Source organism: Sceloporus undulatus, chromosome 6, assembly GCF_019175285.1.
Source record: "Sceloporus undulatus isolate JIND9_A2432 ecotype Alabama chromosome 6, SceUnd_v1.1, whole genome shotgun sequence".
Taxonomy (NCBI): domain Eukaryota; kingdom Metazoa; phylum Chordata; class Lepidosauria; order Squamata; family Phrynosomatidae; genus Sceloporus; species Sceloporus undulatus.
Genome location: NC_056527.1, coordinates 70,420,277 through 70,445,890, shown reverse-complemented (window position 1 = coordinate 70,445,890; position 25,614 = coordinate 70,420,277). Strand labels below are relative to the sequence as shown.

The window sequence follows — 25,614 nt, the reverse complement described above, 5'->3', positions numbered from 1 at the left end:
AAGGGTAAGAGGTCCAGCAGTTCCTCTCTACCTCCAAGGCCTGGACCAAGGTAGATGGACTGGAGGGAGGACTTGGCTTCATAATGGATGGTTAATCTTCTTCCAGGGAAAATACATACTCTCAAGTAGGATAATACATATACAGTACATAGCAATACAGGAAATGGTTTGATAAACAGGCACCAAAAGAACATCAAATAGCAAGCGACAATTATGCAATGCCTGGGAAGGCTTCTCTGAACAGGATGGTTTTCAACTCCATTTTGAAGCTGGTTAAAGAAGTGATGGCTCTTGCTTGTGGGGGAAGAAGGTTCCAGGAGTGAGGGGCAGCAAGTGAAAAGGGGCGAATCCAGGATGGGGCAGAGGAAATCCTGGGCTGAGACAGCAGACCTTGACTACCAGAACGGAGGGCCCGAGTGGGAAGGTGAGGAGAAAGAAGGTCTGATAAGTAAGGAGGGGCCAGTCCATGGAGGGCTTTAAATGTCGACAGCAGGAGCTTATACTGAATGAGGAAAGGGAGGGGGAGCCAGTGAAGGGATGCCAACACAGGAGAGATGTGGTCAGAGCGGTGGGTGGAAGTGCTAATGCATGCAGCTGAATGCTGGACAGAGATTAAAGGACGCAGGTGAGAAAGAGGAAGCCCAGCCAGGAGGATGTTACGGTAATCAAGTCGTGAGATCACTAGGGCATGGACCAGGATCTTGACAGTAGAGGCAGAGAGAAATGGTTGGATTTTGGCAATATTGTACAAAAAGAATCGACAAGCCTTGGCTGTGGTCTGGATCTGAGGGATACACGACAGAGAAGAATCAAAGATAAAACCAAGACTGTGGGCTTGCTGCACTGGTTGAATAGAAATGTTGTCCACAGAGACAGAAAAGGAGTGTTGAAAGGTGGGCTTAGGAGGAAAGCCAAGAAGCTCAGTCTTGGACATGTTGAGCTTCAAACGCCGATGGCGCATCCACTGTGAGAAAGCTGTGAGACAAGACAAAACTTGCAGTTCAAGCCTTGAAGAAAGGTCAGGGGCAGAAAGATACAACTGGGTGTCATCAGCATACAGATGGTAGGAAAAACCAAAAGAGCTAATGAGTTTTCCTAAGGACAGTGTGTAGAGAGAAAACAGAAGGGGACCCAGAACAGAGCCCTGGGGAACTCCAACAGATAAGGGAACAAGAGAAGAAGTCTGACCTCCTGCAACTACTGCAAAAGATCTGTCAGACAAGTAAGATGTAAACCAGTCAAGAACAGAGTCTGAGAACCCAAGGTCAGAGAGTATGTCAATTAGGAGAAAGTGATCAATGGTGTCAAAGGCTGCAGACAAATCGAGAAGGATGAGAACAGAGTAAAGGCCATTAGCCTTTGACACCATTGATCACTTTCTCCTAATTGACATACTCTCATTCGAGATCTTAGTGAAAGCTGTCTCTGTAGAATGCCTTGGGCGGAAACCAGATTGAAAGGGATCGAGGATGGAGTTGGCTTCCAGAAACTCAAGACAGCGCGAATAAACAACCCATTCCTAAACCTTAGAAAGAAAGGGAAGAAGAGAAATCGGACGATAGCTAGACAAAGAGGAGGGGTCAAGAGAAGTTTTTTTCAGAATTGGGGAAATGAGAGCATGTTTGAAGTCCGACGGGAAGGATCCTGTAGAGAGAGAGAGATTGAAGATATGGAGAAGCGAGGGCAGAAAGGAGGGAGCTATAAAGATTAGAAGACGAGTAGGAATTGGATCAAGAGAGCAAGTTGCAGGTTTGGAAGAGTTCAGAAGTGAAGAGAGTTCATCCAAAGAGGCAGGAGGAAACACAGAATTTTTTTTAGGTGAGGACGATAGAAGATTAAGAGCAGAAGAAGAATTGGGGGGGACTATCTCAGAGCGAATAGTGGTAATCTTAGAGATAAAATAATTAGCAAAGTCATTAGGAGAGAATGATGAAGAGACAGAAGGAGAGGGAGGTTTAAGCAACGTGTTGAAGGTGGAGAATAATTGCTGCAGGCGCCTCTCATTGGCGGAGATCAATGATTTGTAATAATTCTGTTTTGCCATAGAGAGGGTGCGTGAGAAGGAAGAAAGACCAAATTTGAAATGGATAAAATCAGCCCACTGTTTGGACTTTCTCCAAAGACGTTCGGCCGCTCTAGAGCAGGACCGGAGAAACTTAATGTTGGGGGTAAGCCAGGGCTGAGGCCTAGTCTTAGAGAAAGTGCGTACAGAGACAGGGGCAAAATGGTCAAAAGTCGAGGAAAGAGTGGAGTTAAATAAAGACATTGCTGAATCAGCAGAATCCCCGAGATTTGGGAAGAGAGAGATGAATCCAGGGTCAGACCAAGATGGTTAGAGTCAACAGATTGAAGATCACGAAAATGGCGTTGAACAGTATGACGAGGAGGAGGAGTATAAGTAAGAGCAAAGGAGATTAAATGATGATCAGATAGTGGAAAGTCAAGTGCCAGGTAGTCAGAAATGGCACAGTTTGCAACAAGAACTAGGTCAAGACAGTGACCAAGAGAATGAGTTGAAGCATTGGAGTGTGGTTAGAGGCCAAAAGAAGCTAGCAGAGATGTTGTAGGGTTATTGGAATCGTCACCTAGGATCAAAGTGGGGACTGAAAGGAAGAATGTCAGCCATGATTCAAAGTCTGAGAGGAACTGGGTGGCAGAACCAGGAGGACGATAGATAACTGCGACCCGGAGCTGTAGAGGAGAAAAGAGTCTGATAGGATGAAACTCAAAGGAAGAGAAATGATAGCTGGGGGGAAAAGATAGAACTTGATACTGGCAGGAGTTAGATAGCAAGATACCAACCCCTCCTCCTCGAACATTTTTTAAATCTCAAAAAAGTAAATACAACCACTGAAATTTTGTTCTATATCAAGGAATATATGAATGGAAATTTTCCTTTGGTTTATAGTACACTCTTAGAATCACAGTAGGGACAACAGCAAACTTGTTCCTTCATGAGTAAACAAATATGTTTAAATTAACATATTTTCCATAAGCAAACTACTGCATTGTCTAAGTGTTGTTTCTAATAAAATTGCTAACAGAGTGATGAAAAGGTTCCAAAAAGTTGAAGACACTCATATTTTTTATTTTATTTTTATTAAAAAGGAATAAATTGACAATAATATATTGAGCCCCCACCATGAAATAAAGAGACCAGACGTGTAAATTGGATGTAAAAATGGGCCTTTATTAGACCTTAAACCTATTTAAACTCCAACTGGTAACTTCAAACTTTTGAGACAAACAAACAAACAAACAAGCTTCATTTATATATTGTTTCATACCACCTAAGTAGTGTCTAAGCAGTTTACAGCTGTAAGCTAATTTGCCCCCAACAATCTGGGTACTCATTTTAGTGACCTCAGAAGGATGCAAGCCTGAGTAAAGCTTGCATCCTTTTGCTGGTCTTGAACTGGCAACCTTGTGGTTTTGAGTGAGTGGCTGCAGTACAGGCATTTAACCACTGTGCCACCAGAGACATCAAAGGAGGATGAAATCCTGATGCAGGTTCAGCTGAAGCCAGGTGTCTTTACCTAGGTTACCTCCTCAGCCTTCCCATAGGGTGAAAACACCAGACTCCAAGGGCAACCGAATCTTCGGATTGTATCCTCAGCCAGTCATAGGGAGGTAGATATGAAACATGCTCTCCCAAATTCCCTCGAGTTTGTAAGAGAGGGCAAAACCCCAATATCTTCCTCAAAGGCTGTTTCAAGAGCAGCCCCCATGGCTGCCCTGATCCAGAACCTCAGTGGGGTGCCTAGGTGCCCACCGATCATTCCCCCATCCCCATTAAGGCCAGGGGAAACCTATTTAACATCCTGCCCTAAGCCAATTACCCGTCCCTAGAAACAGTATGAGGTAGGTGAAAAACCCTGGGAAAGGGGGAGAAAATTCCTACCTGGCCCCAAAGTGACCAAATAAGTCCATACTGTCATGAGGGCTGGATGCAATCTTAGAAAAGAGGCCGATGAGGGGGCAAGACAGCTTAAATATCCCACCCCCTGTGTTAATAGTCTATTATAATGATGATCTAATTTACCTTCCTTTGGAATGATCCGTTCAGTGTGATGTTTTCTTTTGATTCTTGACCATTTCATATAATTATAGTATTTACATTACTTCAGTTTCCCCCCCTTTATTTTACCTAAGTCAGGCCTGCACAGTTTGGAAGTAGGCAGGGGCCAAAATTAAAGTTGCTGCACTTCTTTGGGCCTGCAGACAAGTTTTAATTAATTATTATAATGAATTATTATTAATTCCTAATTATTTATTAATAATTTATAAGTATTAATTATTAATTTAATTAACTACATTACTAATAATAATTATTAATAATTAATATTATTACTATTAATTCCATTATTCTCCTCCTCGTCCACCCTGCTCTTTCTCGGGAGAAGGCCAAGCAGCAGAGGAGCCTTGAGCAGGGTGATCAGATGTTATAACCAGAATGGAGGACAAGGAACCACATAGCATGTGAGCCATTTACTTTTTTAAAAAAGAGTCCAGATTTAAATGCTGCTTTAAAATGAGGAAGTGTTGGGAGGGAGAGACTGAAAACATTAGGTTTAAGATACATTCCTACTATCTGATGTTTACTATGCCAGTTAGCTAAATTTTTATGAAAGTAAACTAATTTCTGTAGATTTAAATTTTGATTCTCTCCTTTTACTAACCAAAAAGGAGTGTCTTGAATCTATTAAGGTCTGCCTTGCAACTATCATATCCTAGAGTGTGTTCTCCAGTGATGCTCGGATGTGATGAGGGTGTCAAAATGGTGGCGCCCTGTACAGATGGGCACCACCATTTTGATGCAATGGATGCATTTTTCTTCAGTTTCTTTTATTTCTTTCCAATCTCTTTGCATTCCATTTGTAATATCTTTTTTCTTCTCTTCCTTTTTTAATAAAGAAATCCCTCATCACTGCTTTATGAGTGTCTCAGGTGCATTATAGACGGGCCTAAGTGGCGCCGTCGTCGCACCATGAATATGCGCGAGGGGTGGCGCTTCTGGATGCGCCTTGCCCCTCACGTGTATTCCGAACGTCAAGATGGCGGCGCCCTATACAGATGGGCGCGGCCATCTTGATGTAATGGACGCTATGCATCCGGACATCCAAACCCGGAAGAGACGTCACGAGTGCACGCTTTGGCACTTGCGACGTCTCTTCTGGGTTCGCTCCTTTTTTACAGCGCGGGGGAGTCGCGCGGTTTGGCTGCAGCGGCTTCCCCGCGCTGCAACTGGCAGCAGCCCAAGACCGCCCCTTTTGGGCGGTCTGCAACGGGCCTCATATTGTTTTCATTTGGGGGTCTTCTGTCTTATTTTCTTGAAAGGAAAGCTTAATGTTTTCTTTCACAGATTGAACTAATAAATAAAAATAAAAAAATTATTTGTATATTGCTTTTCTTCCTGATCAACTCATCATTTGTTAGTAGTTTCATGTTCAGTTTGCAGCTAAATTATTTTATACTATCTTCTTCTACCAATAAGATCGGATTGTGATTGGAATCAATTTTAGGTAAGATTGACATTTCTTTTATTCTTGACACTAGAGATGCTGAACTCAGAAACATATCAATACAGGAAAAAGAATTATATTGTTGTGAGTGGGATGTATATTATTATTATTATTATTATATAAGGTTGTCCAAACATCTTTTAAATCTCTTTCTTCTTGAAGTTTAAAAAAAGCATTTTGGCAACTTCTCTTGACTTTTTATCATTTTGGACCTCCTATCTGATTGTAGGATGTTTGGACATCCTATCTGATTGTAGATGTAATACAGCATTCCAGTCCCCCATTATTAGCACTCTGTCAGTGTTACAGTTACAATTCTCAATTTCTTTATTCAGTTTTTGAATGTTTTTACTTATTTTCAGTTGGAGTATATAATTCTACCATTAGCTAGATGTGATTAGCTAACTTGATTTTTATCCCCATGTAATTCCCATCATTTTAAACTTTTCCTTCCCTGTTAATGTCTCATTAATATATAGCACCACCTCTTTTTTTCTTTTCTCATTCAGGGAGTAGAAGGCTTGTCTGAATTTTGATTTTTTTAGACATAAACCATCTTCTTTCCCAGTCTTTATTTCTTGTAAACATAGTAAGTCACAATTTTTCTTTTCAAAGTAATGAAAGCTTTTATTTCTTTTGTAAATAGAATTTATTCCTTTAACATTCCATGAGTAAATGTATAGTTTTGCAGGTATTGTATAAATGTATAATAAGTTTCCCATACCCAATATTAGGTACTTTACTGTTCCTCTGTGACTGAGGGGCTGGACAGATAGGAGAAAGGGGCAGGCAGAGGCTGCCCCTTTATCCCCCACATCATTGCCATGGCAACGGCACGGCAACGGCAATGATGTGTTCCAAAAAGGAACCACAATATGTGGCTGCTTTCCATGCTGCTGCCAAGGCGCTATTAGCACCCTGGAGCGGTGGGATGATGTCTCTTGCATGCCATGCCATTTAGAGGCAGTGCATAATGCACGTCATTGACCCATGTGCTGTCTAAATGTGCACGCACCCAAAATGGCACCAGGAGAGCGCAGATTGTGCAGATACTCCGCGTTCCCCAGTCCTAATTTTGGCCCCAGGCCGCTGCAAAGCGGTGGTCTGTACCAGGCCTGAGTCTGCTTCTTCTTCTGTACTGTTTTGGTCACTTCTGTCTAGCTTTTCTATGTGCCTACTGATGATCCTTCATCCTGTTCTTCTTTTGTTTCAGAAAAGCCATTCTCATCTTCTTTTGGGTTATGTTTCTGGGGTTTTCTTTGTACGTTTCCTTTCTCCCTTTGTCTTGTCTCTTTTTTAATTTGGTCTGCCTGTCTTTCATGTCAGTTTCTTCATTATTATATTTTTCTTTTCTGTGGTCATTTAGGTGTTTCTTTGAGGTTTCTGTTTCTCCTTCTTTTTCTTTATCTTTTTGTAGAAATTTTAAAAAGTCTTCTGCTTTCATTTTTTAGTTTATTCTACATCTTTTTTGTTTGTAATTAAAAATCACTCCTTCCAGTCGATTCCATGAGAATCTGATGTTATTTTTGTTTAACTGTTGAGTTAATTGTCTGTAGATTTTCCTCTTGAAAATGGTTGCTGGAATGTTTTTGAGGATATCTATTACCATTCCATCAATCAGAAGTTTTTGTTTTTACCTTTTTGTATAATATCATCTTTAATTCTTGATCTCATTAAACAAATAATTGTATCTCTAGGAAGATTTGGCTCCTAATGAGTTAATGTCTAAGGATTCTTCAGAAACTTCAAGCAGTTTTTTATTTTTATTTTAAAATTTCCAGAACTTCCAGCCACAGCAAGAAGGTTAACAGACATACGTAAAGGAGCATCCTTGTGCTGTCTCCGAAAGAGGAGTTCAGAGAGTTATACTGAGCTCTCTGCAAAGTTTTTTTTTTTTTTGTGGGGAGGGGACAAGATAGGGCTTGAAGAACCAAGACAAGAAGAGCAAGCTGGGACAGGAATATCCTTTTAAAGGTTTTTTGAGCTGCAGTGCAACCAAACCCCTCTTACTCAGTGTTGCTTGGCTTGGCCAGCAACACAAACTGAAGCTGCAGAGTAATAAATCACCAAAACATCAAATACTTTCTACAAAAGAGTGGTTTTACTGCTTCATCAAGAAACTTCAATTATTAGCAATGCAGCAACTAAAGGACAGGGGACTACCCTCTGATAGATGAAGACACTCATATTTTTTTATAATGAAAGAAGACAAAACTTTTAATGAATTCAAAGGCTGCCCAAGAACACACTCATATTCCACTAAAACCCCAGACTACATGTAATTTAAAACACTGAGTGAATACTTACTGTGGGATTATTAAAAGGTAGACAAGGCCAAATAAGGCAGCTAGAATCAGTGACAAGACTACAGCACTGGTGAAATATTCATCCTGAAGTTGGTGATACTGTAAACGAAGGGAGAGAGAACAGGTGTTTTAACAATTGCTTAGTCATATCCATTACACTGCTCAGCTCTGAAATGGGATGCTACTGTTTTTTTTTAAAAAAAATATAATACAAACAACAGTATATAATTGTACTCACGAGTTTGCCACTGGCGTGCACTCATTTTATTTCTAAATATTTCCAGAGTCAGAGCAAGATCAGTGAATCTCTCTTTTCTACCCTTGGAGCACATTTAAAAACCCATTTCTTAATGTGAGGCTGGTAAAGAAGGAAAGAAGTTGTACCAACCTTGCAGTCATTCTGAGCACTGAAGCTAACATAACAGGAAAGAGTCCCTTAGCTCTTCCCCAGCTCAAATCGTAACTAGGAAGGAGAGTTGGACTCTCATTCTTGCAGTTGTTTAGACATCAAAGGTGTGTCAACACCTTTATTCCCATGTATAGGAAAGTATATATGGAATTTGTAGGGAAAATAAAACATTTCAGGACAAATTTTGTATGGTTGCCATGAGTGTCTGCCTATGTGACTCTATTCCCATGCTCTGTCTACATTACTGGTTTAGCAAGGAACATGGTTCGGTTAATGTATGAAATAATTGAAATATTGGAGGTTGCACAATCACTATCCTTTCTGACCCTGTCCACTAGCACTGACTTTCTAAAACTTCAGTTTTTCCAGCTAAAGTTGCACACATAGAGTCTCTGCCAGGCACTGTAACACTCCAAAAGGTTTATTTAGAACAAGGTTTTTAAATTTTGTGTAACGCTGGAGAATGGCAAACTGGATTGGGGGAGGCGCAGTACAAGGTGTTGATTATGACCTTTAAAGCCCCAAATGGTTTGGGTCCAACCTATTGTCAGGACCACCTCCTTCTATACAATTTGCTCCACACACTCAGGTCCTCTGGGAAGAATTTGATGCAGCCTAGAAAAACTAGGCTGTCTGCAACCACCCAGAGGACCTTTTCAGCAACTGCTCCCAGATTATGGAACAGCCTGCCAGAGGATCTCAGTCACATGACCCTGGTATACAAATAAAAGTTGTATTATTATATTATTATTTTAAACAGCTTTAAGAAAGCTGTTAAGATGGATCTTGTCTGGCAGTCCTTTCCTGAATAGATAACTGGTCACCAAAAATCTGAACCTGATGTGCCCCTGAACTCTGCTACAGTCACTGTTTGATTTGTGTTTATTATGTTTATTTCTTTAAAATATCTTAAGGTCTGTTTTATTATTATTATATTATTATATAACCTTTATTTATGAAGCGCTGTAAATTTACACAGCGCTGTACATGCAATCTTTTTAGTTAGACGGTTCCCTGATTGCCCTCAGGCTTACACTCTAAAAGACATGACACAGAAGGAGAAGGAAGTGGGAGGGAGGGTAAGAGGTCCAGCAGTTCCTCTCAACCTCGAGGTCGGACCAAGCAGATGGATGGAGGGGCAAGGCTTCATAATGGATGGTTAATCATATCCAGAGAAAATACATAATCACAAGTAGGATAATACATATACAGTACATAGGAATACAGGAAAGGATCGATAAACAGCCAACAACAGAACATCAGATTAGTAGCGACAATTATGCGAGCCTGGGAAAGCTTCCTCTGAATAGGATGGTTTTCAGCTCCGTTTTGAAGCTGGTTAAAGAGTGATGGCTCTTGCTTGTGAGGAAAGGTCCAGGAGTGAGGGCAGCAAAAAGGGCGATCCGGGATGGGGAGAGGAAATCCTGGGCGAGACAGGAACCCTTGACTACCAGACGGCGGGCCCTGGTGAAGGTGAAGAGAAAGAAGGTTCGATAGTAAGGAGGGGCCGAGTCCATGGAGGGCTTTTGAATGTCGACAGCAGGAGCTTATACTGAAGGGAAAGGGAGAGGAGCCAGTGAAGGGATGCCAACACAGGAGAAAGTGGTCAGAGCGGTGGGTGGAAAGTGATAATGCGTGCAGCTGATGCTGGCAGAGATTAAAGGACGGGGTGAGAAAGAGGAAGCCAGCCAGGAGACATTACAGTATCATATCGGAGATACTAGGGCATGACAGGATCTTGGCAGTAGAGGCGGAGAGATATGGTCGATTTTGGCAATATTGTACAAAAAGAATCTACAAAGCTGGCTGTGGTTGGATCTGAGGGATACAGACAAGAAGAGTCAAAGATAAAGCCAAGACTGGGCTTGCTGGACTGGTTGAATGGAAATGTTCCACAAGACAGAAAAGGAGTGTTAAGGTTGGGCTTAGGAGGAAAGACAAGGAGCTCCGTCTTGGACATGTTGAGCTTCCAACGCCGATGCGCAACCTGCGAGACCTGTAAGGCAAGTTAAACTATCTACTGTTTAATTGTATGGGGGGGGGGGTGGGAGAGATTTATTGTTTTAATGTGTAACCGCCCGTTGTGTTGCACAGAGAGGTAGGAATAGATAACTTTTATTATTATTATATTATATTATTATTTTATTATATTATTAAACTCGACCAAACAGAAAATACATGACATATGTAGTAGCAATAATATGAAACTATGGTTCTTTCAAAACAGCCAAATCTCAATTAAGTAGTACTAGAAATGATAAGATTAAATTCATTGGCAAAGACTTCAAGAACCCAACTTGTATAAGTCTTGCCTCTACAAAGAACAAAATTTCAACTATGTAATCTTTGCACATGGATAGGTGAGTTCTGGCAACTTTCCAGTGCTACATCTGTTCACCCTGACTGCACACTAGAATGGGAGTTTGTCAGTTGCATGAAATTTGAACACATTTTTCACACATCTAAAATGAATGCATTTTGTACATGTATTTTTTCAAACTTACTCATTCTATAATAATTCCCTAATGAGTAAAGCTTTTATGTGTACTTTTTGTTCCTCAAAATCTGTTTCTGCCTATTCTTTGAATATATGCAATTTTTATTGTGGGTGTGTGTGAAGTGCACTACAAACTCTGGAAATGTATGTATTTTGAGAGTAATTGTTTTAAGATTTAATTTAGGTTTCAGATAATCTACAGTGCTATATAAATAAGCATAATAATAAAATAATAATAATAATAATAATAATAATATATAATATTTATTATATGTCACCCATCACTGGAATCCGGGCGGCTTACACAGAGGCATAATGAAGTTCCCTGCCCTCACGCTTACAATCTAAAAAGACAGACACAAAAGGAGAAGAATGGGGGGAGGGAATCGTCCAGCATTCTTCTCTTCCTCTGAGGTCTGGACCAAGGCAGATGGACTGGGGGGCTCTTTTTTAATTGAGGCGGGGCCCATGGTTGGGCTGCCTTTCTCCCTCCAAGGCCAGAAATGGCAGCTGGAAGGAGGGAGGGGAGGGCCTCTTCTTCAGGCCAATGGCATTGGGTATGTCCTTTCACTCCTCTAAGGCCAGAATATGACAGTTGGAAGGAGGAGGGGAGGGCTCTTCCTCTTCAGGCCCGATAATAATGATTTGCGTAAGTACTCCAAAATGTAAGTTAATACATTTTCTATATTTCACACCTATCTCTGTTGAATGCAGAGTACAGGAATAAATGTATGGGAGTAGTACTGCCAGATATGCAGGTCGTAAGTGAAAAAAAATTAGTTTTCCACATAGAGAAATAATAGGAAACTTAAATTTATTCAGACACATTAAATGCATTAAATTTCCCCACCCTTAATGTGAAAGAAAAAGTAAGAGACTTTGAACATAGGTGTCTCAAAAGATTTAGGAGATTAATGCTCTGGCGCCAGTTTGCATTTTGAGATTTGCAGTTTAGGGAGGAGCATTTAGAATTCTCAAGCCAGAGATCTCTTAGGCCTCATTGAAAGAACAAACCTCAAAATCAACCGGAGGCAGCCAGAACAGTAAAAGTAGAATAACAGCATATAAGAGTGTAGTGTGGTAATCTACTACTTGCTCATCCCGTATCATTGAGGTACCTTAGTATTAGGTGAATATTCCTGAAGAGACTGAAGCCAACTTCATTAAAATGTAGGAAGTTTTTTTAAAGCCAAATCTTGTCTTTGGTTGATGAAATTATTAAAAGCGCATCACTTACTTTTTGTGCTCACGTTCAACCGTTTTATATTTCAGGGTAAAGAAATGTAGGTCGGCCATCTCTGACTCAGTTTGCCTGGCCTCTAACAACGGCCAATGTAATCGGTTCACTCGAGTTCCAGGAGTGTTGTACACAACATTTGTAGAAAAGAAGAACGATTCCTGAGTTTTTTTTCAGAGGCTGTCCTTAATGCCCTTCTCTGTGGTAAAAATGAAATTTCAAAAGAAGGTATATACATTTTCTTAAAACAGTTATAATGTTTCAAGCACCATCATTGTGGAAACTGAGATGTTCAGTTTCCTCATGTAAAGCACTACTTCACATAAATAGTAACTCCTTGTTGTGGAGGACAGTTTGAGAGCATTGGAAACAGTTTGAGAGCATTTCAATAAAAGTTAAATGGGGAGGGGGGGGGGAAACAGTGCAATCCCTGCAGGGTGTCTAATATGGCACTCAGTTGAGTGAAGGTTTGTATGATGTCTTGCCAAAAAGAAATGACTAAACATTCAAAAGGAAAAGATATAGTGATAGAAATTTCCACCACCTCAATATGTGTAGAAGCCAAACTCCTGCCAAGAAGTAGGGTCCGCAAATTCCTCACTAGCCTTGCAGACAATAAGCCTTGCAGACAGTGGAAGCAGCAGCAAGGGGATTGGCAATTCTGGATTTGATCCACACCAACAGAGGACTTTTTCATACGGGGAACTATGTGCGTCCAGCACAAAATAGTTAAAAATGTTGGCATCCTGGAAAAGCAACCAAATTTGCTAATGCTTATCACACACAGAGCACATGTGTTAAAAGCACATATTTAGGCAAGAATGGGTCAAAGCGAAGTGGGTTTCAGAGAGATAAGGACAAAAACCATTGCTAGGTTGGAAAAAACTTTTTTGCACATGCTCCAACTGTCATTCTACAAATGCGTGCGCGCACACACACACACACACACACAGGTTTCCAGAGAGGGAAGGGAAACAGGGAAGAAAATATTGCCCCAGGAGTTGTTTCAGATGAAGGCAGCTGAGGTTTCCTCGGCAACTCCTTAAAACCACACACAACACTAGAGAGAAAGAGGACAGGGCTGGTCCATAAACCTGCCTGATTTCAGCAGGGCTGAAACTCCCAGATGCCCTCTTTTTCCAGGACATAACCTCCATCTTTCTCCCTCCATACAGAGGGAATTCCAAGGAGTCCTCTCTCTTGCTCGCCCCGCTGTTCCCTCTGCAGGAGGACCAGCTGCCAAGGGAAAGAGCTGTGTGTGTGTATCCCTTTAAGAAGAGGCTGCCCTTGAAGGAGTGCCATAGCTTCTGCCCGCACAGGTGATAACACTCCTTTGGTGCTGCAGTGTTGGAACACAGTGCCAGAGGTGCGGCATCATGACGTGCACCGTGTGGACTAGCGTGTGCCAAAATGGTGCCCTAGGTGGCATAGGGCATTGAGTGTGGGGATGCCAGCCCTGACTCCACCCACAGGCCAGCGCTTTTTTGCTGGTCTGTCCAGAGCTGAGTCTCCCTTGTAAGGCATGGTTTATAACTTTTCATCAACATTTGGTTGCCCCCTCTGGATGCCCCAGCTCCACACCTTGAGATCTTCAGAGGAGTCTCGCTGCAGCACTAGACGTGGGAACTCCCACCTAAGGGCTGGCCATTCTTTTAATTTTTCGGCCAGCAAAAATAGTGCTATTCGGCATGGCATGCAGTGTTTAAAATGTCTGTTTTTGACTGTCCAAAAACTGGTGTTAGGATATTTTTAGACTGCTTTCAGGAATTTTTAAAGAGTATTTTAATATATCCCTGGTGAGGCATCCCCATCAGGACCAGTTCAGGAAATCATGGCTTCCTGGCAATGATAAGCCTGGAATCAAGTATATCTGGCCCTACACTTTTGATATGTTTTTGCCCTATGTAACCTGGGAAAAGGGAGGTTGGAACAACCCTGTTGTCATGGACAGACACTATTTTGCCTTAAATGAGGAGCATGTCAGGACAAATATGAGCAACTTTCTCCAGGAAAAAATTAGCAATTTTCATAGAATCAGAGAATTGGAAGAGACCACAAGGGCCATCCATTCCCACCCCCTGCCTCGGAAATCAAATCAAAGCATCCCCGACAGAAGACCTTTAGGAAGGACACTCACTACACTCTGAGGAGTTTGTTTCCACTGTCAACAGCCTTACGTGTCAGAATTCTCCTAATTTTGAGGGGGAATCCTTCTCCTCAGCTTGCATCCATTGCTCTGCGTCCTAGTCCCTGGAACAGCAGAAAAAAAGCTTGCTCCCCTCCTCATACGACATCCCTTCAAGTTTAAACAGGACTATCATATCACCCCCTTAACCTTCTCTTCTCCAGGCTAAACCCAGCTCCCTAAGTCACTCCTCATAGGACATGGTTTCCAGACTCTTCAGCTTCACCATTTGGTCGCCCTCCTGGACAAACTCAGTTTCTCAATGTCCTTTTGAATTGTGGTGCCGAACTGGAACAGTATTCCAGGTGGGGTGACCAAAGGAGAATAGAGTGGCACTATTACTTCCCTTGATCAGACACTTAACTCTATAGAATGCTGCCTAAAATTGCATTGGCCTTGGTTAGCTGCTATGTCTGATAGCACTAGATCCAGGGCAGAGGCATGTGGGACACCACTGGTCCTTCTCTACATTATAAAAGGAGTCATTGTTGAGCACCCTTGGGTGCGCTGGTCAACAATTACAAATCCATGTAACAGTTACTTTGTCTAGCCACATTTCACTAGCTTGTTTGCAAGAATGATATGGGGAAACCGGTCAAAAGCCTTCCTGAAAATCAAAATATACTATGCATCACAGCATTCCGTGCATCTAACAAGCTGTAAATTTAATTTTAAAATAGGTTTGTCTGGCATGACTTGTTCTCTGAACCTGTCTTGACTTTTGTGATTATGGAATTGCCATTCTAGATGTTCACAGATCGTGTTTATGACCTACTCTAGAATTTCCTGGTATGGATGTCAGACAACTGGACGATAATTGGTTGGGTTCCTCTTTTTTCCCCTTTTTGAAGATGGGGACGAGTTTGCCCTCCTACGTCTACTGCACTTCTCCTGTCCCAGGAATTCCAAAGATATTGCCAAGGGTTCTGAGAACATTTGCCAGTTTCTTGTTAATACCCTGGATGTAGTTTTTCTGGTCTGGAGATTTTATTCATTTAGATTAACCAGATATTCCTGTAATTCTTTGCTTATCGTGGCTGAAATTCCCCTCTGCTCCATATCCTCAGGTTGAGCACCCGTTTCCTTTCTGAGGCAAAGAAGATTTTGAGGAGTTCTGCCTTTTGTCTGTCCTGTTAGTAGCCTTCCATCTTCTCCACGCGGTGGCATAACATTTCTTTTCTTCCTTCTGCGGTGGACATATCAAAAAGCCAAAACCTTTTTATTCTCCTTAACCTACCTTGTAAGCTGAGTTGATTCTGCGCTTTACTTTTCTGATTTTACCTACACAGGCAAGTTTATTCAATTGAATTCCTTTTTGATGATTTCCCCCTTTTTCCATTCTTATACATCCTCTGTTTAAAAGTTAGCTCAGTTGAAAGTTCCTTAGCATCCATCCAGTTTCTTGAGATATCTCCATTTTTGTTCCTATTGGAACTGTTTGAAATTGTGGTCCTCAGTATCTCCCTTTTGAGAAAGTCCCATCTGTCTTGCACTCCCTTCTCTTTATGTATTCTTGACCATTTCTCTAAGTTTACTAAATCAGCTTTCCTAAAGTCTAGAATGCTGTCTGATTATGCCGGCTTTCTCTCCTTTCCACTGTAATCAAACCAACTACAGGAGAACATGGTCACTCCCCACCAGCATCCCACCATGCACTCCATTAACCAAGTCATCCTGTTGTTAGGAACGATTCAAAATAGCTGATCCCTTGTTGCCTCTCCACCTTTTGCAATGAAATTGTCTCAAGCAAGTGGAGGAATTTGCTAGACCTTGAGGATTTGGCTGAGTTTGACTTCCAGCAAATATAAGGATAGTTGAAGCCACCCATCACTACTACATCTCTCCTTTCTGAATGTGTGGTTATCTGTTCTAGAAAGAGGCATTCTCCAATTCCTCCACTGACTTGGGGGACGTAGTAGACTCCCACAATAACTCCCTGTTGTTCCCTCCCCTCACCACCTGGCTACCTGGACTGATGTCCTGGATCATAGAAGCAAGAGTTGGAAGATACCACAAGGGCCATCCGTCCAACCCCCTGCCATGCAAAAATCCAAATCAAAGCATCCTGGCAGATGGCCATCCAGCCTCGGCTTAAAGACCTCTAAAGGAGGAGACTTCACTACACATCCAAGTTAACAGCCCTTACTGCGCAGAAGTTCCTCCTAATGTTGAGGTGGAATCTCTTTTCCTGCAGCTTGGATCCATTGTTCCTGGTCCTGTTCTGAGCAGCGAAAACAATTGTTCCTTCCTCAATGTGACACACCTTAAAATATTTAAACAGGCTATCATATCACCTCTTAATCTTCTTCTCCAGGCTAAACATCCCCATCCACTCCTAAGTCGTTCCTCATGGGCATGTTTCCAGACCTTTCACCATTTTGGTCACCCTCCTTGGACACACCCAGTTTCTAGCATCCTTTTTGAATGTGGGTGATCAGAAACTGGACACAATATTCCAGTTGGGGCCTGAGCAGAGCAGAATAGAGTGGCACTATTACTTCTCTTGATCTAGACCAGGGTAGGCAAACCTGCGGCCCGTGGGCCAGATGCGGCCCGGCAAGGCCTTGGGACCGGCCCCACCCAGTCCGGCCGCCGATTGCCGCCGGGGCTTTGGGGGGCATTGTCTATAGAAGCCTCAGAAACAGCATTTATATGAACAATTTTTTAAAAATCAGCAATTTTTTCACGTGTCCTCCATTTTTAAAAAAAGTGTCTTCCATTGGAAATTTTGTCACATTTGTCCTGGTTTATTTATGTAATTAGTTTTTTTTAAAAATTTTTTTTTAATTTTTGGCTTCAGCCCCCAGTTGTCTGAGGGCCGCAACCCGGCCCCCGGCTCAAAAAGGGGCCTCCCACCTCCTGATCTAGACACATATTTTATTGATGCAGCCTAAATTGATTGGCCTTTTTAGGTGCCGAATCACACTGTTCACTCATGTTCAATTTTGTGTCTACTTGAACTCCAAGATCCCTTTCACATGTAGTCTCATTCAGCAAGGTGTCCCCATCCATATCTGTGCATTTTATTTTCTCGCCCGAATGCAGTATCTTACATTTCTCCATGTTTGGTTCATTTGTTAACTTTGGCCCAGCTTTCAAGTCTATTCAGGTCATTTTGACTTTGATCCGGTCCTCTGGAGTATTAGCTTATTCCTCAATTTGGTGTCATCAGCAAATTTGATAAGTATACTCCCAATCCTGTCATCCAGTGTCATGGATAACGTGTTTGGTTTTTTTTAAAAGACTTTTCTTCCCTGCTGTAAATGTCCCTGACATATAAGGCTATACCTCCCCTTTCCTGTTTGGCCGTTTCTCTGAAAAGGTTATACCATCTATTTCTAACTTCCAACATGAGGCTCATCCCACCAAGTTTTCAGTGAAGGCATATTATACATAATGCTTTTGTTGTGCTAGGAGTGTATGTCATCGGCTTATTCATTCAGTCTTTTCTGATGGCTCTCCTCAGCATTTTGAGGCTAGGGTGAATAAGGCTTGTAAACTACCAGGACACTTCCCTGGAATATACTGAGCTGATGCCACTGAAGGCAACAAAGAATCATCATGAATAAATGATTTTTGCTGCTCTTACTCCTGCAAAGTAGGTTTGAAATGGGACTTACTCATGCTCAGCAGTCAGATTCATCCTCAGTCTTTCTCCATGGTCACTCATAATCTACTCAAGCACATCATTTCCCCGAGCTCCTCAGAAAACCAAAGAGCTTATCTTTGCACCCTTGGCAACACTTATCCAATTATTTGTGTCATATTCTAGCAGCTGGAAATCCCCCAGATCTCAGAATCTTTTTCTGGATCTATTAATATATGGGAGTGGACCATTTTATGGCCCCACCACCCCTGCAAAGGTAAGAGTCTCAGCAAATATAAAACCTATAGGTAGTGATGTGTCCATGACAACAGGATTGTTCAAACCTTCCTTTTCCCAGATTACACTATCCTGAAAAGCCAAAAAAAAAAAAAATATCAAAATGTGGCGCTACATGTGTAGGGACAGATATAATTGAGACAGGCTTATGTTGCTATGGAAAGCCATGAAGTCCTGAGCTGGTCCTGATGAGGAGTCTCACCAGGGTGTTAAAAATCCTTTAGCACAGTAAATTTGGGGAAGATTAATACCACTTCGGAGACCACCTCCTGTAGTTAGGCAGAAAACATTGGGCACAGGTGGACAGTACACTAACAGAATCCTCACCTGTCTTTTTGTCCTAATGCCAGGTGTATCACACAAATGTTGGAGTTGTGGATAAGGAATCTCAACAGGAGATTGATCTAGGACAGATCACTGAGACTTAACCTGCATGCCCATCAGATGTGTCTGCAGGGCCAGAACGATAGCATACGGGCAATTGACACCCCCTGCCCCCCTTCAGTTACCAGGTTGTTTAGGATCAAGCCTGGTCTACAACCTTCCCAACACTAACCTGGTGTAAAAGGCACATTTGCTGTCCATTGGGTTCTGTAGATAGCCAGGAAACTGTTGGCTGCATGGTGAACCAAAAGGAGACAGCCAGAGTTTCTTCCCCCTTCTCTTCCTTGTCTTGTTTACCTATGCCTCCAGCCTTCCTGCCATTTGACTGAAAATTCGCAGTCCTTATATATTTGAACATATTTGGCACTACAAACAAAAAAAATTTAATAAAAACAGGCCGTTTAGCCAACACATCCCAATACTAGCCAAAGTCCTCAATCGCAATGTTTTATTCAATTGGATTCCAACAGATCCAGCCCCTGCTTGCTTCTTAACTCCTGCGGTTTTGCTAGCTGATGTCCAGCGCTTTAGTACGATATCTGAATGCCTTGAACCAAATGGTGAAACCAGTTATTACAACCAGCCAAATGTTTTCTTCTTCAAACAGACCAAGGAAGGTCTGACCATTCCTTTTCCTTGTACTTTGCCAGTAAGGTCAGGCCTAGTTTTTATTGATACTATACCATTCATTTTTAATGATTATGTATATCCTTAGTTAAACATATGTTACCCTTGTCATCTCTTCGCAATCATGACATTGGGAAAGGATTTCAGCTTTGAACATTTCCGACATGCAGAGTTGGACTAGGTAACAGACGTCTTGAACTTCACTTTTGGCAGGCTTTATCTGACAGGATGCCCGGAAAAAATTTAGATTTAACATAAGAAGTTTTAAAAAGAACATAAATAGATATAAAAACCGCTGTACAAATATTTCACATAAAGGTGGGAAGGCTGAGTCTAATAAAGCAAATGAATGGCAATACCATATTTTTAGAGGGTAAGTTTCTTAATGCATAACGTTTTCTTTTCAAAAAGATAGCAATTCCTTCACCTATCACAAGGACCATTTGAATATTGTAGATTTCATATTTATCGCACAGTAATACAGGCAAGTGGTAGGAAGAAAATAATGGCCAAGGTTACTCAGGATGTGAACTCAGTATAATCAGTGATGTCTCAAGAACACAAGGAGTCGGGTTTGTGCAAAGAAAAAAAAAGGAAGTTATTCTTCTCTGCATAACAATTTTTCAGTAAAAAAAATTTAACAGTAAATACATGACCACAGCTTGTCTTCTTTACTTATCTTTCAGAACTATACCAACTACCCCTCCCTCCCATCTAACATTTCGTTTAGCTTTGAAAATTGAATTCAGTCATTACAAAACACACAACCACAACCAACAAGATAGCTTTGTATGTGATGGAAGTGAAATAACTACTCATGCACTCTGTAGTTTTATTGCAATGATGCCATAAAATAAATTTGGGAAAAACTTCAAAAGGAATTTCCCCCCTTTACTTATTTGCAAGTGAACCATTGAAATTCCCCCCTGTGCTCATGTAGCAATTTCTCAGCTTGTACATAAAAAATTAAAGGGTGAGGAATGCACAATTTGTATGTTAGTACCATGACTATAACGACTGGACAAAGAGCTGGTGTCGGGTGGAGTGGGAGTGCACACTTCATGCCCTGACTCCACCCCATCATCACTGCCACCGACCGTTGATGGGCAGTGTGGATGGTCCTGTGGTGCAGCAGTGATACATCTGGCCGGAAATGAGGGAATGCTGTGCGTGGCAGGTGGTGTTTGCCAACTCAGAAAGGAGCGCATTTTGCAGCTTCTTTTTGAGCTGGCAACCACCAGATCGGTTTGCAACGCGGTTCACAGCCGCTCCAGGTGAAGGATGGTGGCACTGCTCCAAGGGCCTCTGTTCAGCCTGAAGATGACTGCACATCACTAATATCTTTAGGATGGCAATATCATTGTTGCTGGAGCATTGATGCAAGTGTGACATAGAAAGCATTCACCTTGTACAGTTCACCTGGATGACTATTGTCCATTGGTTTTATTTTTAAAAATTTTGTTTAAAAAACAACCCTAAAGGGATAGATAAATAAACAACAGATAACCAGAACATGTAAACAATACAAGGTTAAACAAATGTATCTTCCTCAATAACCCAAAGTGTACATGGTTCCTGGTAACAGTTTAAATAGAATGGCGTTTACAAAATTAAAAAGGAAAAATTTTTCTTTAATGATATATACACCATTGGGGATTTGTCAGAAAGTTTTCATTAAAAGGGAGCCCCATATTTTCACCAAAACCCCTCCCAATTTTATTGCAGCTTTCACCGAACATCTCTATTCTGTGACACAATAAAAATTATTTAAGCTATGTCTATGTTTTGTTATGATCAATGAAATGGACAAATACTAAACAGGCACAAATAAATTTTTGAATTGGTAATCTGAGAGCACACCTGTTCCAAAAGTAAAAATTGAGTACAAAAACACATCTGGGGTACTTCTGTATCTGAACAACTCTTCAATAAAGGGGGATTTTTACTAATAAAGTCACATGATAGGTCAATCATGTGGATGAGTTTTAGGACATTCTTAATGAGAGTGGCTAAATAAATGGGGGGGCGTGATTCAAATGGGCGCCACACAGAATCTGGTATTGAGATGATAATTCCATTCCGTTCCGTTAATTGCTAAACCATTACCTGAAGTATTAATTGGCATATGTAAGAGTTGCAGTATTGTTGACATTCATAGGGATTAAGAAAGCGTTTGGGATTTAAAATTTATTCTAATACCTGCTAATTCAAATTTATTTAACAAAAGTTTAAGCAAGGGGGGACACTCCAGGCAATAAGAAATAGCATTCATCTTCATAAAGAGTCTTTATATAAGGTTTTTACAATATCTCTTATACTTTGGTTTTGTCTAATATAATGGTCGGGGTTCATGCAATACAATAATGGTCAAAAGACACCTTTTTAGTTTTTCCCCTATAAGATGAACAAGGGAAAAAAAACTTCTATTAATTTGAATTACTGATTGGGAATCCTATACAAATTTATAAAATGCACCATTTTCTCCAATTTTTAAATAACAAAATAGCTAAAGCCTCAATATAACAAATGCCTTAAAGTGATAAAGAAAGAAAAGCCAAGGAGGGACCATTGTAAGATATTATTATTTAACACTTCTTTATGCATTGAAGTCTTTTTTTTTTTTTAGCATAACCCATTTAGTCCGATGATATATTGCACTATAAGGATAGTCTCATGATAAAATGAGGTCATTAATTCCAGTCCTGTTAATGGGCTATAGGTCAAATCTCATGTTTGGGTCTATCACTCTCTGGTTTGGAACTGGACAATTATAAAGACTTCCAATTAATAGGAAGAGAACATTTAAAGGGTAACTGATAAGGAGTAGATATCCATAGTATTTTATAGAAATTGGCAGTGTATCCTCCATCCTGGGCCTTACCAAGTTTTAAATTTGTTATAGCCAGTATGACTCTGTCAGAAAGAGCTATAGTAAAGACGATGACTCATTAAGGTTAAGATTAAAGAATAATGAATATTTTCGTTAACGCTTATTTGTCAGAACAGAATCTGTAATGAAGGCATTAAGTCATGTAAATTTCAGTGATCTTTGACTAACTTCTACCTTTAATACTAGAATAATCTTTTGAGGCCTTCGTTTGATAATTGCTAAATTTAGAATTTTTTAAACATCATAATAATGGGCCTGGGGAATTTGGAGGGTGAATTTTATGAAGTTTAATTCTTCCAGTTCAGTTTTAATTATTTAGCTGTAGAGGTAATGGATAGAAACGTGATGTGAATGTGTTAAATCTTAATTTCAATAAAGTTTTGATCATAGGGCTCGACGACTGCCCCAAAGGGTGGGTGGAGCCGTTCATTTTTGTTTCCGAGGCGCTGCGCAAAAAACTGGCAGATCACCGAAACAAAAAGAACCAGAAAACCTGGGTTCTTTAGGTGTGTGCCTTGCACCTGTCAGCATCATGACCAATGCACAGACTGGTGTGCGTTGACTGTGTCATCTGCGGCCCTGGGGACGGGGAGGCCCTGATGCGGAGTCTGTAAGGACGGGTTTGGAGCGGCAGTGATGTGCGCTTCTGAACCCTAGAATTGCACCGCACACCGCTTCCCCCCTCTGTCTCAGGTTTAGAAAACCTTTCTCTTTAAACACTCTTACTGTCAGGAAGCTCCTAATGTTAAGGTGGACTCTTTCAAATCATACATTCATACAAAGTGTTGCTTTCACCTTTAAAGCCCTACAGGGGGCACCGAGTTACTTGAGGGAACGCCTCCCTGCACATCGGCCCTGCACTCTCAGAAATCAGGGAAATTTACTGATTATCCAAAACAAGATTATAAAAACTTCCTACATGACAATACTTCGGGCCCCAAATTGTGGAACAACTTACAGGAAGAGATCGTCTATTACTACTGAAAGCCTCAGAGGGCAATTAGATGGATCATTCCGGGGCCTCCCACCTGGCTACATGACCAACCTGAAAGAACCACCCGACTAGAACATGATGGAAACAGATGACAAGTAACTTTTAGTATTGTATAATACTGTGATTTATTTGGATATTATAATGTGTATGTTTTTATCTATGCTGTGACCGCCTTGATCTAAGGGAGAGGCGGGAAAATAATATTTTTTATTTATTTAATTTATCACATCCTTTTGATATGCTGCCCAGAACAGCACAGTATCAGGTGAGGCTGACAAGGCAGAACAGAATGACCTTCACTCCCTGACAGACACTTACTTCATTGATGCAGCCTAAATCGCATTGGCTTTAGTACGCATCAAACTGTTGATCATGTCCAACTTGTGGCTACTCTAATCCCTTACCCGTAGTCTCATAAGCCAGTGTCCCCCACTATGCATTTCATTTTTCTACCAGTGCAGTACCTTACATTTCCTTCTTGAATCATTTTGTTAGTTTGCCCAGCTTTCTAAGTATAGGTACTTTAAAGCCTACATGGCTGGACCCAAGTTACTGCGGGAGCGTTCTCCCTACACAATCTGCCCCACACCTCAGACATCTGGGAAGTTTTCTCAGAATGTCTATTGTGACGCTTTTAGTTTTACAATAAATTTCTTTCTATTCATACTAGATATTATAATACGGTAATGCCAAACTCCATAGGCATTCACTCTGCGGCCCCCAATTTGGATGACCTGCGGAAGAGATCCGTCTCATTACCCTTAGGGTCTTTAGAGGCACTCAAAACAGATCTCTTCTGGAGGCTTATCCATGATCCATTAAAAAGTTAGATGACTGCTCTTCCTTGCTCTGATGTTGCTATGGACAATTGTAATTTTTTTAGGAACTATGGATTCTTGGAAATTCAGTTTAGTATTTATTGTTGTATTATTCTAAATTGACTAGTGCTTTTAAGGTTGTATTCCCCATCCGGGAGAGGCGGAGTAAAATAAACTATTATTTATTTATTATATTTTTATTTTATTATTACCTGAATTTTATCCTGTCCTCATTGTATTAGCTATTCCTCATATTGTGCCATCAAAAATGTCAACCTCGCTTGCTCCTAAAATCTCACCTACTGCTATTCGAAGGTTTGAAGAAAATTATTATAAATTCAGGTTTATATTGGTTAACAAAACGTACCAATTAATTGGGTTAAGAAGTTCCCTGAGGTTGAAACCGCCTTCAATATCTTGCTGAATTCTTCAATGTAAAGAAAGATGCTTTATCAAGATTATGGCTACCCATTGATTGCTATACCTCCTATATTATACGATCCTAACTGGGGAGCATCAAACGCTTGGTACCTACTGTGGTGTCTGTAAAATAGAAACTGATTTAGACTATCATTGCTGTGAATTTATGGTCTTATTACATACCCAAGATCATCACATTAAGGAACACTCTATCCATACGTTATAAAGACAGTTGACATTGTGATGAAATAAGAGATAATGGTAATTTTTACAAGTGGTTCCTGGCATCTGTTCATCATTATCAAGGTCAATCAGATCAGCATCAAATATGTGCGAATACATCATTTAACTGATTTCAAATGATTTATTTAAGTGTTCTTCTGGATCCGGATCCCATATTTACTGTTCAGTTAATGTGGATTGATTTTCTGTAGAATTAGATTTATCTCCTTACTTCCCCTTGTTAACTTTCTTTAATGGAGAAATGCTGGGTTGATGGTTACTTTTGCGATCTAAACTTGTAATATCAGATCATTTAATTGATATAACTGTCTAACTGTCTGTTTCTTCTGTATGTTCTGTACAGTTGTTTACTTGTTGGGGTTTCCTCTAATGATTGTCTATTAACAATTCTCCCATTGAGATCTTTCTTTGGGTTTTAGTTTCACTTTATTCTTGTAGTCTTAAGCCCATATATTTAATAAGTTGGTAATTGGTGGAAAGCTTTCTTTTCTACAATAGGTCTTAATAGATAAGTTTTTCAATAAATTGGAAAGGTGCCAGAGCATTCAAATAGAGACTTTTTCCTCATAAGAGCGGATAACGGGTTAATAAAATGGTGTAATCTTGAGATTTCCCCCCTTGTCAAATTGTAGATAAGAAACATGTAGTAGCACTGTTTCTTTTTGGTTTCAAATATATACAAGGAAAACCAGAAAAATCCTGCAGACGCTAGAGCACTTATGCAACCAATTAGCTGTGAGTTGATATAACTTCCACATTCAGTGTTTGTAAGTCAAAACACATGGTGTCTGACATGGTAATCTAAATAATGCAACAGGGAATGATCTTACAAGTCTTGAAGCCTAACGACCAAAGGCTGTAGCAGTTTGCTTTTCAAGGTTAAGATATCCTGGGTCAGACTAGGGAAAGTCAGGACTCAGACTCTGAAGACATCAAAGAGGCTGAGAAGTGGCAGACTAGGGCTGTTGGCACCAGTCCCAGAGTAGATTCAGGGAAAGGGCCGCCACCTGCCTGAAAGCTTTTATTAACTTGTCATGGGCCTGTTGCGGGGGACTTGAGGTTGCGGCATAAGCCAGCCTGGGTCCTGTGCTGGGATCTAAAACCCTGGTAAACCTGAGCAAGGGTGTAGCAGCCTGCCTGTTGGGGTACGTCGCAGAGGGAAAGGCCTGAGGGCGATAGGAAGTGGTGGCTAGGCCCGA

The 25,614-nt window shown here is 40.9% G+C and overlaps 1 protein-coding gene across 1 annotated transcript in view; it reads right to left on the bottom strand.

Moving 5' to 3' along the window:
• Positions 1–25,614, bottom strand: part of LOC121933610 (adenylate cyclase type 1-like) — a 278,499-nt gene that overhangs the window by 75,483 nt on the left and 177,402 nt on the right. The window contains exon 12 of the mRNA XM_042473590.1: positions 7,830–7,927. Within this exon, the coding sequence (XP_042329524.1) occupies positions 7,830–7,927 (98 nt within the window). The remainder of the gene's footprint in view (positions 1–7,829; positions 7,928–25,614) is intronic.